Here is a 15,919-nt window from a genome sequence, read left to right on the forward strand (position 1 = left end):
GGCTGTCACCGCCGAGGGCGCCCGTAGGAAGGAGCGCATCCTCTGCCTGTTTGACGTGGACGGGACTCTCACGCCTGCTCGCCAGGTAGGGCCCCGACGGCCGGAAAGAAGCTCTGGCCGCGAGTGGCCCTCGGATGTCCGAGGGCTCGTGTGGGACCTGCAGCGGCTTGACCGCGGACACCCGGGGACCCGCTGCTGTGGGATGCAGCGGTACCGGTCCTTGGCATCCAAGGACCACCCGGAGGGATGGGGACCCTCCGGCAGGTCCCCTCATCCACAGCCTCCGAGCAGGCGCTGGCGCGCGGTGTGTCGGCTCCTGGCCCTCTCACCCCCGGGCCTGGCTCTGGGACGTCCTGCTTCCCCTGCCCGGGGTCCAGAGTTACCCCCTGGTGAGGACAAGAGGGTCCTGGAGCCTTCTGGAAGGGATCAGCCACGCCGCTTTCAGGGTAGATCCGGGAGGAAGATGCAGATCTGGAGTGGAGGTGGCGTCCGCATCGCACCTCCCCTGGCCCTTGGCTGTGTTGACACAACAGCAGCCTGAACTAGAACTGCCTGTTAATTTATCCACCGACAGGTCCTGCACTTAGCGCTTTTCAAGAGTTAATTTTTTATTATATACAGGTTCACTGAGCACATTATTTTTTGTTAAAGAATGAAAACAAAACAGAGTCTGAGGTCTCTGACCACACCAAGATCTCAGGCCTGGGCCCCTCCCCAAAGTAATGTGGTTACTTGTCTAGCATGACCTCCTCCCAGAGGTCTGGGTCCATTTCCCAGAAGAAATATTTTGTGAGGCTATTTTTTGTTGGTTTGTTTTTTGAGATAGGGTCTCTATGCAGTTCAGGCTGGCCGACCTCACTATGTAGCCTAGGCTGATCATGAACTTGTGATCCACCTGCCTCAGCCTCCCGAGAGCTGGGATTGCAGGCGTGCACCACCAGGTCTGGCTTTGTGAGGTTGTTTTATTAAGTGGCATTATATGTTTGCGCCTTCCTACAACTTGCTTTTGATAATTAACTGCATGTCTTGGGCCCCTGCTGTATTGGAAGCACAGAGCTGCCTTACCTGCTGCATAGTATTTCCTGATGAAAGATAGGAATCATTTCCTGGTTGACAAGCTGGTGGATGTTGCTTACTGTTTTTCACTATGCTACATATACCCCAGTGACCCTCCGTGGATACCTGGGCAAGAAAAATGGAAACTGTGGGTGACAGGGTATGTGCATTTTAAGTTTTAGTGGATCTTGACAAATTACCTTCCAAAGAGCTGTACCAGCCAGGAGTGGTGGCACACGCCTGTAATCCCAGCACTCAGGAGGCTGAGACAGGAGGATCGCTGTGAGTTCGAGACCAGGCGGGGCTACACAGTGAGTTCCAGGTCAGTCTCAACTACATAGTGAGACCCTGTCTCAAAAACCCAAAAAAAAAATAAATAAATAAGAGCTGTACCGATATAATAATCTCACCAGCAGCAGGTGCCTGTTTCCCCACGTTCTCATCCATTCTGACCAGTGTCATCTGTGTACATCTGAAAATACGAGAAATTTGTATTATACCGTATTGGTTTATATTTCCTTGGTGGGGAATCTTTCCTCTTGATTAATTGTCAGTTACTTGCTTTTCACTTTCAAACACTTCGGATTTTTTTTTTTTTTTTTGAGAGAGGGTCTCCTTCTATAGTTCAGGCTGGTCTTGAACTCACTGTGTAGCCCAAGCTAGCCTCAAACTCAGCAATCTTCCTGCCTCAGCCTCATGAGTGCTGGGATTACCAGTGTGTGCCACTACGCCCAATGGATTATTATTTAATCCCAGTAGTAACCCTTGGATGGTTATTGCTATGTTCCCTATTTTTCTAATTTATTTGCTTGTTTTTGTGATACTGGGGATTGAACCCAGGGTATCCCCACCCTTTTATGGATTTATTTTTTTTAATTTTGAAACAGGATCTCACTAAGCTGCTGCATTGCCTAGATTAGGCTCAATCTTGTGATCCTCCTGCCTCAGCCTCCCAGAATGCTGGGATTACAGATGTGCACCAATGCACCCAGCTCACATATGTTTCGTGTATATCTTGTACAGATAGCCTGAAGGCAATATTATACTTTTTTTTTAGCTTCTCACATGGTAGACAAGAACTCTACCCTTGACCTTGGCCCTCAACCCAGTTTTATAAGGTGTTTTTAGTCCACTTGTGTTTTGATGGTGACCCATCGCATGAGGTCAACTGTGGGAGTCACCATTTGTGACATTGTCAATGCTGAAAAGTTTCAGATTTGGAGCATTTCTGCTTGGGGACTAGGCATGCTGAGCACATCTGGGTAGAATGTGGGCTCCCTGGGTTCTGAGCACTAAGTGGGGGTTCCAGACTTGCCAACAGCCAGAATCCTTCTCTCCTCTGCCCCCACAGAAGATTGACCCCGAGGTGTCCACTTTCCTGCAGAAGCTGCGAAGCAAGGTACAGATTGGCGTGGTGGGCGGCTCTGACTACTCCAAGATTGCTGAGCAGCTGGGGGACGGGGACGAAGGTAGGAGGGGAGAGTCAGCTCCAGTGGGGTAGGGTAGACTGTAAAGATCCCATCCTACTTCTCTGGGACAGAAGTAGAGAAGGAGTTGGGCATGGTGGCGCACGCCTGTAATCCTGGCACTCAAGAGGCTGAGGCAGGAGGATCGCTGTGAGTTTCAGGCCAGTGTGGACTACATAGTGAGACCCTGTCTCAAAAAAAACAAAAAAAAGAGAGGGCCGGGGATTTAGCTCAGTGGCACCGAGCCTGCCTCACAAGCACAAGGCCCTGAGTTCATTCCCAGTACTGGAAAAGAGAGGGAGAGAACGTCAGTGAGCACCTCTTACTGCAGGTGCTAAGCCAGCAATAGGGAACCGGCTGGGAGCAATGTGGGCAGAGTCCTGCCCTTAGGCCATTTGCAATTCTCTGCAAAGCCTTGATTTCCTCATCTTTAACATGGACATAACTGGTAATGGTTAGGGTTTATACAAAATGACCAGGGTAGCTAGGTTTCTTGTAATTCTTCAGTCATGCTGTAGGGTAGACGTGGTTATCCCATTTATAACTGAAGGCTGAAGTCACCCAGGAAGTCTTTAGGGCCCCAAAGCCCCTGGGTCCGGCTCCTTGGCAGCAGAGGCCTCCAGTTCTACAAAGCACACCCTTCTTGGGTTTTCCCTCTTCCCACCCCATTTATTCCATAAGCGTGTTGCAGATACCTCTATCCTGCCCATTTCCTCCACCTCACCATAGTGTGGGCGATCCCCTGCTGCCCAGACCCTGCCACAGAGGTCCAGCTGCCCTGCTTCTCCCAGCCCAGCCAAAGCTGAAAGCTCCCTCTGCTGCCAGTCTGGCCACTGAGCCCCTGTCCCTCGGGCCTGTGGGAGCTCAGCAGAAGTGACGCCCTCTGCTGGCGAGTCCTGGACCAGAGGCCTCCAGAGGAGTGGCAGGACCTTGGAGGGGGATATCCAGAGGGAGGTCCAGGCAGAAAGGTCTGCCTGGGTGAAGGTGGAGAGCAGAGACTGGCTTGTGGGGAAGGAAACAAAGCTGCAGGAGCAGCAGAGGCTGGAGAAGCTGGTTCAGGATGAAACAGACAGGCCCTGAATGCCAAACCAAGGAGCATGAGCTCCGTCCCCACTGCTTGCCTCTGGGGAAACAGAGGGACCTGGTCTCAGGCTCTTTCTTTCTCCCCTGGCCTCTCTGTGGCCCCAAAGTCATTGAGAAGTTTGATTACGTGTTTGCGGAGAATGGGACGGTGCAGTATAAGCATGGACGACTGCTCTCCAAGCAGGTCAGTGTCTCCCAGGGCTGGGCTGGAGCAGTGACATCGCGCCCCACTGAGAGCCCTGTGTTCCTTGCCCAGACCATCCAGAGCCACCTGGGGGAGGAGCTGCTCCAGGACTTGATCAACTTCTGCCTCAGCTATATGGCCCTGCTTAGGCTGCCCAAGAAGCGGTGAGCTCCCAGACCAAACACACAAAAGTATGGGTCCCTCAGCTGGAGCCTGCAGATGCTTGGGCCCCTGATTTCTTTTGGGGGGCAGTGCTGGTGATTGAATCCTGAGCCTTGTGCGTGCTAAGTGAAGCAGGCCTGCACTACTACAGCCCCAGCCCTGAGGCCCTGACTCCTGGTGGGTGGATTCTTGTCCCCTGTGAAGCTCTGGGAGGCTGGATTTGAATTGAGGACCTCTCACTCTCCCTGGATCCCCCACTCTGTCACCCCAGTGGCACCTTCATCGAGTTCCGGAATGGCATGCTGAACATCTCGCCCATTGGTCGCAGCTGCACACTGGAGGAGCGGATCGAGTTCTCTGAACTGGACAAGGTGCCACCAACTACGTGACCCTAGGCCTGTAGAACTTCAGTCCCTCGACCTCTGCACGCCTGTGTTCTCATCAGTGAAATGGACCCAGGGAGGAGTTCTGAGTGAACCAGTAGTCTCGGGACCTGTCCTGTGTCACCACCATAGGCACATCTGCCCCTTTCCAGTGTCCCACACCACCAGCCACACCCAGGGCACATCATCGCCACCATCCCACCCACATCTGGTCCAGAAACTCCTGTTCTTCTATCCTCCAGAGCCATCTCGAATCTGCATCATTGCAGAGCTGAGAACCTGCTCTTCAGGTTACTGGAAGTCCCCTTCTGCCCCCCTCACCAGCCACCCTGAGCCCAGCAGCCATGCTGCCTGCTTGGGCTGGTCTGCGCGCTCCGCCTCACCTCCAGGCCCCACCTGTCTGCTCCCTCCACAGCCCAGGAGGGTCAGGCCCTGCGGGGTCTTCAGGCTTGCAAGAATGTCCCCCTGCCCAGCCCAGCCTACAGAAAACATTCAGCAGACACGGTTGTGGCTGTGGCCCCCACCCGGCATCCTGTGGCCTATGAGCACCCACTGCCGCTTATACAAAGGCTTTTTGCACAGCTCTCCACACTCCTTTCCGGTGCCAGAGCTGCAGTTTGCTGTGCTGACTTGGACAGGTGGACACTGGGACCTGGGTTCAGGCTGCCCTGTCCCCCCGGCCTTCCTGTCAGGCCCCCTTCAGAATGCCCAGTCTGTGCCCACTCTGGCAGGGATCTGGCTCTGCCTCCGAGGCTGGATGACCTGCCCCTCTCTGATCCTCATGCCCCCAAAAGGCCCCATGTGCCCAGCACAGAGCCTGGCACACGCTGTCCTCTGAGCCTTGCTCTGCGCCTCCCCCTGCAGAAGGAGAGGATCCGGGAGAAATTTGTGGAAGCCCTGAAGACGGAGTTTGCAGGCAAAGGGCTGCGGTTCTCCCGAGGTAGGTCCGCCCCTCAGAGCACAGGAGCCCCTTGGGGCAGGGCTGACGGCCTGGCTGGATTCCCCACCTGCCCCTTGCTGAGCTCTCCAGACCTGCCGGCAGTCCCAGCGTCTAGAACCCAGCTCAGTGCCGCTGACTGGGGCTTTGGGAGACTTGCTGACCCCCAGTTCCCCAGTCACCCCCACTCTGCCTAGGCTCCCAGCCCTGTGTCTCCTCGGGTCTCCCCTGGACACCATGGCTGGATAACCCTCCAATCCTGCTCTCCGATGGTCTTGTTTGTACCTCACTTATTCTGTCCCCTGAATCAGATGTCCCTGAAGGTGCTGAGTCCATCCTGTGCCCTGCGCTCTGTGCCCGGCCCTAGGCAGATACTTGGGGTTATGGAGCAAATGAGCACAGGCCTTGCCCAGACTCCCCCATGGCTCCCGCGCTGCCAGCTTGGTCTGCTCTCTCCTGCAGGCGGCATGATCAGCTTTGATGTCTTCCCTGAGGGCTGGGACAAGCGCTGCTGCTTGGACAGCCTGGACCAGGACAGCTTTGACACCATTCACTTCTTCGGAAATGAGACCAGCCCTGTGAGTATGGCCACACCCAGGCCTCTGGGCTCCCTCAACCTACACACCTGTGCTCAACGCCAAACCCACAGCGACAGAAACTGGGCCAGAGGGCTCCTGGTTACCAGGCTCAGAATCCAGTTTTTGTTTGTTGTGGTACTGGGGGTCGAACTCGGGACCCTTGCGCTTGCTTGCGGGGCAGGCGTGGTGTCACTGAGCTACATCCCTGGCCCCCATAATCCAGTTTGAAAACTAGGACTCAAAGACCGCTAGAAACCTGTTTGTGTCACACAGCAAGTCTGACAAGGACTGTGAAGGGGCAAGAGGAAGGGCAGCTCTCTAGGGGGTGGTGTGAGGACCCCAACCCCGGAAACCTCCTCCAGGTGTCCCTGCGCGAGTCCTTCTCTCCTCCCCTCCTCTTGTGCAGGGTGGAAATGACTTTGAGATCTACGCTGACCCCCGGACTGTGGGCCACAGCGTGGTCTCCCCTCAGGACACGGTTCAGCGGTGCCGTGAGATCTTCTTCCCTGAGACAGCCCACGAGGCATGAGCAGTCCTCACACCTGACTCTGACTTCCAGAGAGCTCTCCCGGGCCCACAGAAGGACGCCGGCACCTGCTGGGGCGGGGGAGCCTGCTCGAGGCCGGTCCGCAGGGTGGACGGCTGTGGCCTTAGCCGCTCCTCGTAGTTTGGAACAGAGCGTGTCCCGCTACACTAGAAGGAGACGCGCGAGGGTACGACGTGGAGCCACCCCGCCCGCCTGCCCTGCAGAGGAAGTGCAGAGCAGGCACGGGCACATCTCAGCACTTGGTGTCACGAGCATTAAAGGTCCCAGGACAAGGCATGGTGTCAAATGTGTCTGAAGGTGTGGCTCTTGATGTTATGTCACATGTTGTTAGGGTCACTACTTGGCAGAGGAGGAAACGGGCAAGGACTTGCCCCGGGTCACCCAGGAGTCTTTGATCCACTGAAGCCACAGACAAGGGCCAGCTCGGCAGGTCCTGCCCTGGCCCTCCCAGGACTGGACAGAAAGCAGCTATGGCAGCCCAGGTCACAGTTGAATTTATTGCCAGTGTTGGGGAGGATGGGGAATCCGTGGCTGGGGTCTCGGGACGGCTTCTGACAGTGCTGTGGGCCTGAGGACGGGAGGAGGGGCTGCTGCCCCTGCCACCCAGGCAGCTCTGGCCCGATGCCTACTCGGGGAGCCTAGTCATGGGGAGGCTGGGGTGCAGACAGGGCCTCTGCCAGGGGGCCCAGGGTGTCCTTGTCCAGCTCAGTGGAGTGTCAGGTTGGCTGGCCCTTCCTGGGTACAGGGGATGCCAGGCACCGTCCAGCCTCTGATGGTACTGGGCAGGGGTGAGATGCAGATGTCCAGCTATCTTGGGACAGTGCCAAGGCCTAGTCACCGACCCCCTCATCCTGGGCCTGTGAGCCCCCACTTTTACTTGCAGACTGGGTCTCATAAGGGTCACTGTCCTGGCAGGGCTGTGCCTCAAGCCTGTGACCCCACTTCCCCCACATTTGGTCTCAAGGGAGGGGGAGGGGCCAGGTCACCCCTGCCACACACAGGGACATCTCAGGCCCAGAGAGCTCCAGGTAACAGGGACAGCAGGATGGACAAGGCAAAGACCCCTGGGCCGCTGGTCTATCAGGACCTGTGGGGGCTGCTGTCCCACAGCTGAGGAAGAGGGGTGCAGGCCGGTGGATCCTTCTGGTGCCCAGGCCTGGTCTCGCATGAGACATTATTTCACATGTTCCACAGCTGCTGTGGCCAGGCATGGTGGAGAATCCACAGGGTTTGGGATTTGGGGGAGAGGAAATGGCTGCAGGCTAGGGAGATGGATCCCCTGTTTACCTTGGGGGGCAGGGGTGAGCACAGGGCACCCCAGATCCTCCTCTGCCTCACCAGTGATCTGAGAGCCTGAGCAGGAAGTGGGCTGGCCAAGGCAGTAGGGCCGTGTGCCCCATGTTTGCCCCTGTTCCACTGCGTGAGGCTGGGGGCTCACCCAAAGTGCTCACCAGCCTGGCTTCCGAGAGGAAGGGTCAGGCCATGGCAGAGGCCACAGCCTAGGGTGGGACACAGGCAGACAGGAGCGAGCTCATCTGAGAGGGGTCCCCCAAAGTCCCCATGAGCCAGACAGGATGGCAGAGACTCAGCCGACGTGGGCTGAGGGCAGGAGGACAAGAAGGGTCCTGTGTGTATGGCAGGAAGGGACGGAGGAGGGACAGGCAGGGCTGGTGGCCTCCCCTCCAGCCAGCTCTGGCCAGTTCACAGGACAGTCACAGGGTGGGGTGGGTGGAGGTGCGCACGCACAGCCAGGGGCACAGACAGACAGACAGACATGCACACCGAGGCCTCCCACATGGCTCCCAGCCTAGGAGCCCACGACCTGCCCAGACCACGTCTCATGAGGGGTGTGCGGGGCCAGCTGGGTGAGCACCACCTCCACAGCCTGGAACTTCTGGTTCTTAGGTGGGATGGGGCACATCTTGTAGGTCACCTCATCGCCTTCCACGGGCACATACTCCCCCTCGATGCTGGTGGGCAGGAGAGAAGGGTCAGCCCGATGCCATGCAGCCCTGTCAGAGGGCAGCCAGGCCAAGAGACCTGAGCAATCTTGCTTCTCAGAGCCTCAGCATTCTGGAAAGCTGAGGCAGGAGGATCCCAAGATCAAGTCCTGCCTGGGCAACTTATTCAAACCTTGTCTCAAAATAAAAGGGGATAGGGGGCGTATCTTAGGAGAAGGTCCTGGGTTCAGCCCACAGCACTGAAAAAAATAAAATCAGAGCCAGACATACGTGGCACATGCCTGTAGCCCCAGCGTTCAGGAGGCTAAGGCAGGTGGATTGCCATGAATCTGAGGCCGGCTTGAGCTACATAGTGAGTTCAAGGCTGGTCTGAATTACATATCAAGACTCATACACACACACAAATCCAGAAACCAAACAAGAAAAACATAAAAATAGGAATGAGACACAGTATCTCCCTCTCTGTGTCCTTTTGGGAATGGAGAGGTGAAAGGTCACAGGGGGGACAAGCTCACCCCACCCCAAAGCCCCTCCCAGGCTGTGGTCATAGCACAGGGTCCAGGCCACCCCTCTCCTGCACCCTCAGCCCGTGGGAGGACGCAGAGGCAGGGACAGCAGCTACACACAGGCTCTTCGAGGGCTACTGGGGCAGGGCCCAGCCCCGAAGGGAGGCCGGGGACTCACTCAGACACGTGCACGAAGATGTCCTCCGACCCGTTCTCGGGGGTGATGAAGCCGTGGCCCTGGGAGCGGGAGAACTGCTTGCAGACGCCCTTGAACACAGGGCCGGCCGAGGCGCGGGCTGTCCTGGGGTGGGGGATCGCAGCTGTGGCCCGGGAGCCCCCAACCCCGCCCTGCGGAGCTGCCTGGGCCAGCGGCACACACACAGTCACCCAGCACTCACACCACCCCCAGTCTGCAGATGAGACCCAGGCCCAGAGAGGGGTCTCCTGACTCCTCCCAGTGTCTGCACGGGGCACCCTCCACTCCTGAGCTCATTTGGATGTAAGCAGATTGTTCTCGTAAGCTCTCTCTTGCTCGCTCTCTCTTTCTTTCTCTCATTTTGTAGTTTTTGTTTTGTTTTGTTTTGAGACAGGCTCTTGCTATGTAGTTCAGCCTGGCCTTGAACTCACTATGTAGCCCAGGCCAGCCTCAAACTCACAGCGATCCTCCTGCTTCAGCCTCCTGAGTGCTGGGATTACAGGTGTGCACCACCACGCCCGGCTTTAGCCCAGCACGTTTTGTGGAATGAATGAATAGATACAGCAGTTACGGAGAGGTCCACACCCGGCTCCCTGTCCTCAGGAGGACAATGGGGACACAGAAGCATGGGGAAAGTCTCAGAGCCCGGGTGAGGGACAGGTACTCACGCTGAGTACGTCCTGGTGCGCTTGGTGGGCAGAGGGCTGGGCAGGTCCCGTGGCGTCCCGCCCCGCTCCCACACCCTGCTGCCCTCCCTGTGGAAGGGGAAAGTGGGCCAGACAGGCGACTTGGGCGAGTGGAGCGGGGGCACCACTGGGGGTGACGTGGGCTCCGATGTCATGGTGAGGCCAGTGGGAGAGTCTGGTGGGCTCTGGGGCCCTGGGGCCGGCGGAGGGCTTGGGCGTCCTTGCGGGCAGGGCCCGGCCTGGCCCTGCTCGGTGGCCTCGCCAGCTACGGGCTCCGTCTGCAGGGGAGAGAGAGAGAGAACAGTTGAGTCCAGTCTGGGGACAGCACGGGACACCGGACACTGTGGGGAGGCCGTTCCCGCCAGCTGTGGCTGCGGTATGGCTCTGCACCACGCACAACCTGTCCTGCCTCAGTATGCAAAGCAGAAGGACAAAAACGACCAAAGTCTGCCTCTGTAACTCTTGGGGCATGGGAAGTGGGGTGTTTGGTGGCTGTAATTTGGTGTAAGTGTTTCAGATTCACAGCCAGGGGTTCAAATCTCGGCTCTGTCACTTACAATTTGGGGGCCTCAGCCAAGCCACTCGAGGGTCCCACGTGGTGGGCAGGAATGCAGGCTGCAGCCCCAACGGCCCGGGTGTGAACCCCAGCTCCTGTACTCGCTGGCCGTGCGGCCTTGGGCCACACTCCCAGCCTGAGACAGGTCACATCCTGCATACGACAGGTCACGGGGCATAGTGTGGCTCTTATTCCACAGCAAGGTCGCGCTGAGCACGACATCCCTTTCTGCTTGCTTGGAGCAGACCGCAGGGCGAGTTCTTGAGAATTGTTTTCCCTTAGCCTCGTTTCTGACTCTTAAAATGAGGTTGAAACTCTCAGAATGTAACATCCGGGACACAGTGCTCGCCTAGTACATGTGAGAACCTTGGTTCCAAATACGAGGCTGGCAACAGCTTATAAAGGTGCTGGGGATTCGGTGACTTAGGATGTGAGGTGCTGACTGGCATCTGTGATAGGAGACTCAGCGGAGCCTCTGCACTTGGCCTTAATTGGTTCCAGGAGGTACAACCAATACCAAAACTGACAAGTGCCAAACAACTTGTTTTGGCTGGAAAAGGTGGTGAGTCACTAGGCAATCGACATGGACAAATTCTTTTGTTGTTATGGTTTGAGACAGGGGCTCATTATGTAGTTCAGGGTGACCTCAAACACACAGTCATCCTCCTGCCTCAGCCTCCTGAGCGCTGGGATTACAGGCGTGCACCACACTGATCCATTCCAGCTTGTATGTCGTGTACCAAATGAACAATGACTACTGAAACAAAATTTTCGGGTCTGAATGCATTAAGTAGTGAATTCCACAAGTGTCACTACAGTCAGACTGCAGGGGTAAGACTGTGCATTGCTGTATCAATGCTGATTAACAGACGTCCCCAAGCCCACAGCGCGGCACCTAGGTGGCCTCGAGAAAACCGCCCTGTATTTTCCCCAATCTAGGAAAAGATCGCAACTCCCTCCACAAGCAGCCCCCGAACTCCTCCTCAGGGGTTGGGAAGTCTTGGGGCCCAGGAAATCTGCCATGGAGCCCTGACAAGGGACAAGGGCCCTGTAGGCTGGGAGGACCAGGAGAGTGCCTGCATGACCCTCCCCTGGCCTCAGTTTCTTCATCTGTGCGATGGCACTGGAAGCCACGCATCTGAGCACCGGAAGCCCTGTGCTCCCCTTGCTCAGGCCCCGACTGCATCGAGACCATCCCAGAGGAGCAGTGATGGCTTCTCCACCTCTGCTCCTCCTTCCCTCTTCCTGCCCTACCTGTTGTCCTGGGTGGCAGAGATAAATCCTGAACTGTGTGTCTATTTCCGGCCTCCATCTGCCCAAAACCAAACACACACAAATCCAGGGTTTCCAGGGAATGGTTTAAGGCTCTGTAGGAGTCCAGTGCCCAGGCAGTCCAAAAACCCCCACAGCAGGGCAGCAGAGCCAAGAGTCACCTGTCCCATCTCCATTGCCAAAGTAGAGCCCCTGGCCTCTGTTCATAAAGATCCTCCTGCCTCAGCCTCTCAACTGCTGGGATCAAAGACATGTACCTCCATGTCCAGGTTCTTCCTTACTTACTTTTATGCTAGGCATTGAGCCCAGGGCCCAACAAACACAAGCATTCTGCCACTTAGCTACATCCCCAGCCATGCCAAGAAAACAGAAGCTTCAAGCTAGGCGTGGTGGCACACTCCTGTAATCCCAACACTCAGGAGGCTGAGGCAGGAGAATGGCTGTGAGTTCGAGACCAGCCTGGGCTACAGAGTGAGTTCCAGGTCAGTCTCAACTACACAGAGAGACCCTGTCTCAAAAAAAAAAAAAAGAAAGAAAAAGAAAAAACAAAAAAACAGAAGTTTTAAAAATGCAAACAGCCAGGGATAATGGTGCACACCTGTAATCCCAGCACTCAGGTGGCTGAAGCAGGAGGATCGCCACAAGTTTGAGGTCAGCCTGGACTACATAGCAAGACTCTGCCTCAAAACAAACAACACACACACAGGCAGGAGCCACAGCAAAACTGAGACGTGAATGTTCACAGCAGCATACTGACCATGGCCACCACCAGGTGACTGGGTACACAGTGGCAGGGCCACACATGCTGTCTCTCGGCCATCAGGGATGAGTGAAGGCGCGGACTCCTGCAGCCAGAGATGAACCTTGGGAGCCTCACACTAAGTGAGAAAGGCTGGTTACAAAGACCCGTATAAGGGCCAGGGGTCTAGCTCAGTGGTGCCACTGCCCACCTCTCCCAAGTGCGAGGACCCGAGTTCGATTCCTGATACAAAATTTAAAAATAAATAAATAAATAAATAAATAAAGACCCATGTGAAATGGCTCCATTCTTTCATGAGAAACAAGGCAAAGCCACAGGGGCTGGAAGTAGCTTCCTGGTCACCAGGGCCAGGGGCGGTACGGGGGCAAGAGGTGGCTGCTGAGGGCTAGAGTTTCTTCTGGGGGCAGGAAAATGCTTTGTTCCATAGGCAGCTGTGGTGATGACCGAGGAGGTCAAACTCAGCTGAGATGTAGTGTGTGAATTGTGTTTCAAGGCATCTGACATTGAAAAAAAGAAGAGCGAGCCTGGCACGGTTGTGCAGAAGGCTGAGGCTGAGGCAGGAGGACTGCAGTGAGTTCAAGACCAGCACAGGTTCAAGGCCAGCCTGGACGACACAGACAGACTTTGTTGCAAAAAAAGAAAAAAAGGGAACTTGAGGTGAAAGGGCAGTGTAGGTGAATCTTACGGAGGTGACTGGGTCGTCTCTGTCCCTCTGGGAGTCCCCTGGGCAGATCAGGGAAGTCAAAGCAGCTCAACCACCCAGTGCTGTGTGACCAGGGCAAGCGATGCCCCTCTTCCCCTTGATCTCAGCCACGTTAGTGGTCTCTGCTCCCAATGCCTCAGCCCACTTCTTTGAGGTTGTCAGAAATGCATGGGGGCACAGCCCAAGGTGACATTTCCCAACCTGTGTCCTATGCACCAAAAAAATAACATTTATACCATTTACACCCAGCATGGTGGTGCACACCTGTAATCTCAGCATTTGGGAAGCTGAGGCAGGAGGATCTTCATGAGTTTGAAACCAGCCTAGGGTACACAGTGAATTCAAGACCAGCTTGAACTATAAAGCAAGACTCTGTCTCAAAAAAACCAATACAAACAAACAAAAATTTCTAGGCCATCATTACTACTAGAATGCCCATTCTACAGAAGAGTAAACTGAGGCTCCGAAAGGTGAAAAGTCTTTCTGAGGTCACAGAGCTGGTTAGAGGTCACCCTTTTGTCCCCTGGAAATGCCTGGGTGTGGGATGGGCAGGAGGCAAGGAGGAGACCATTCTCCCCAAAAGCGCCTCATGGAGAAGGGCGCACAGGGGTGGGAGAGGTGGGGAGCAGGACTCAGGGTTCTATTCCTGGCATTGTGCTGACTCAGACAATGACCTTGGCTGAGTCACTTGTCAGCTCCCCAGAGCTTGAAGACAACTCCCTAATAAAATATCCCAGCCGCCAGCCCCCATGGTGGGGAGCAGATGGGAGGAGGGGAAGTGGCTTCAGACAGAAGAGCTGGCAGAAGCAGGGGAGAGGGGAGGCTTGCTGGACAGGGCAGCATCCGCAGCAGTTCCTGAGAGTGACAAGGAACAAACTTGCGAGCGCTGGACAGACTGGCCCTCACCTGCTCTCCCCGCCTCAGCCTCCCTGAAGCTCTTTAAAATACATCAGGACCAAAGCTGTGCTTTCAGCTGGAGGTGACCTAATTAAACCTGCTTCCCTCCCCTCCTGAGCGTTGTGACTATGACTGTGTGTGCGTGTGTGTGAGCGCCCGAGGTGCGGGGTGCCCCAGCCATTACTGGAGCTGGATTTCTCCGGGGACCTCTTCCCTGCCGCCTCACCACATCCCCAGCCTGCCTGTGGTCCAGAGGCCAGGGTGGCACCAGGAGCACCATGTTCTCACCAGCTCTGCCTCTGCCCCACTGTGGAACCTCAGGCAAGTCACCTTCCTGTTCCAAGTCCCCCTGCGGGGAGGACTAGATTTGGAACGGCTATACCTGTGCCCCACAGCCCCTGGGCTTTCCAGTGTGCTATGCCACCCCTGCTCTGTGACTGTCATTTCACTGGCTCTGGGACAAGGACAGAGTCTGCTCCACTTATAACTACCCTCCTGTGCAACCTGAACTAAAGTCTGATCTGTGCCAGTTGTGGTGTGCACATCTGTGATCTCAACGCCCAGAAGGCTGAGGCAGGAGTAGTGCTGCGAGTGTGAGCTTAGCCTGAGCTACAGTGTCAGCCTAAACTACACAGCAAGACCCTACCTCAAACAAATCAAAAAACAAGACCAAAAAACTGATCTGTCCCGAGTCCCATTCCCTCAGGGTCTCCGGTCCAGGCTGCCAGGTTGGGACTTGGTTGTGACCACTACAACCGAGCCCAGAGCGCCCTCTGCTGGTGATACTTGGGGGTCCTGCCTCTGGATGAGCTGGCGAAGGGCCGGTGTGGGTCTTCCAGGGCCCCCGGAGAGCCCGTCCCGACAGTGACATCCGCGAACCTTGTCCAGCCATCTCTCTCCACGGCTAGGACAAACCTCTATGGCTGAAACTGTCCTATGCCCCGCCCCTAGCCCCTGATGGCACCTCTTTGGATTTTTTTCCTCTTGCAGCTGGGGGCCAGACAGATCAGGATGGGCAGGTGTTTTTGGAAAAGACTTCAATCAAAGAAATGGGAAAGGTGAGTCTGGGTGAAGCCAACATTGACAACTGGAGGCCCAGAGGCCTCTGGGATGGACTAGGTTTGGGAATGGGGCCTACAAACCCTCATTCCCAAGGAGAGGGCCCTGCTGGATGGCATCCAGGCGGCATGGTGCCAGGCGCTGGAGAGGTTGCCCCTCCCCGCCGGGTACACTTCCTTCTCCCCGCCCCCAGCCCCTTGGCTGCAGCGGTTCACACTCGTATTTATTATTGTTCTCCTCCTAGCCCCCTCCCTCTGCCCGGGAAGAGCAGGCAGGCAGCCTGGCAGCTTGGCAGGAACCGGCTGTCTCCTTCTGGGTGCCAGCGTCTCCCCTTATCTCCACCCGGTCTCCTTGTGCCAGGGTGAGGCCACTCCGGGCTTGATGCCAGCCAAGGTGGCCCTGAGTCCCTGCGTCCCACGGCTGGGTGGCCCTGCAGGCCCCAGCTTATCACCTCTGCCCTCCTTCTGGGGGCTGCACTCTGGCAAAGGCAGGTCAGAGCCAGCCTAGCGGGCACGTAGACCCAGGCACTCAGGCGGGCCCAGTGGACCCAGCACGGAGAGAACCTGAGCCACCTCCCAAACCCACGAACACAACTGTCCCCATCACACTGGGGACACGGAGTTGGGGCAAGACAGCTGCTCCAGGGGCATCATCCACCTGTCCTCAATATCCCTCCACGTCCCAGCCCACATTCCAGGGATGCTTCCCGGCACACTTGCCTTTCCAGCCTGGAGGGAGCCCTCGGATTCCTCCAGCCACCGCGGTAACCTCCTGGTCCCCAGACAGGAGGCTGCGGCTTGGCAGGGATGGGCTGTTCCCCGCCACCCGGGCCAGACACGAGTACCAGACACAGACAGGCGCGCGCGCGCTCGGCCTCCCGGGGGTCCAGAGGAGACGGTCGGCGGGGACCCCAGCGCCCTCTCTCTG

General features: G+C 56.6%; 2 protein-coding genes across 3 annotated transcripts; one reads left to right on the top strand and one right to left on the bottom strand.

The window, feature by feature from the left end:
• Position 1: 1 nt before the first annotated feature.
• Pmm1 (phosphomannomutase 1) lies at positions 2-6,670 on the top strand (the record flags this gene model as incomplete). Its single annotated transcript, XM_010634509.2, has 8 exons — positions 2-85; positions 2,408-2,525; positions 3,713-3,789; positions 3,862-3,953; positions 4,223-4,322; positions 5,199-5,274; positions 5,734-5,849; positions 6,256-6,670. Coding segments are annotated over 8 exons (786 nt in total), but the record flags the coding sequence as incomplete, so codon positions are not given.
• Positions 6,671-6,853: 183 nt separating this feature from the next.
• On the bottom strand, positions 6,854-15,793 carry Csdc2 (cold shock domain containing C2). Of its 2 annotated transcripts, none has more exons than XM_019209003.2 (4): positions 15,712-15,793; positions 9,728-10,023; positions 9,042-9,164; positions 6,854-8,366 (listed from the first exon to the last, which is right to left on the bottom strand). In XM_019209003.2, exons 2-4 carry the CDS (start codon positions 9,898-9,900, stop codon positions 8,204-8,206), a joined length of 459 nt encoding a protein of 152 aa, XP_019064548.1. In that variant the 5' UTR covers positions 9,901-10,023; positions 15,712-15,793; the 3' UTR covers positions 6,854-8,203. The 2 variants fall into 2 exon arrangements, with proteins under 2 accessions (XP_019064548.1, XP_010632761.1); XM_010634459.3 differs by lacking the exon at positions 15,712-15,793 and adding an exon at positions 12,331-12,410.
• Between the last annotated feature and the right edge of the window lie 126 nt (positions 15,794-15,919).

Source organism: Fukomys damarensis, unplaced genomic scaffold (assembly GCF_012274545.1).
Source record: "Fukomys damarensis isolate Sample0158 unplaced genomic scaffold, DMR_v1.0_HiC HiC_scaffold_19, whole genome shotgun sequence".
Classification (NCBI taxonomy): Eukaryota; Metazoa; Chordata; class Mammalia; order Rodentia; family Bathyergidae; genus Fukomys; species Fukomys damarensis.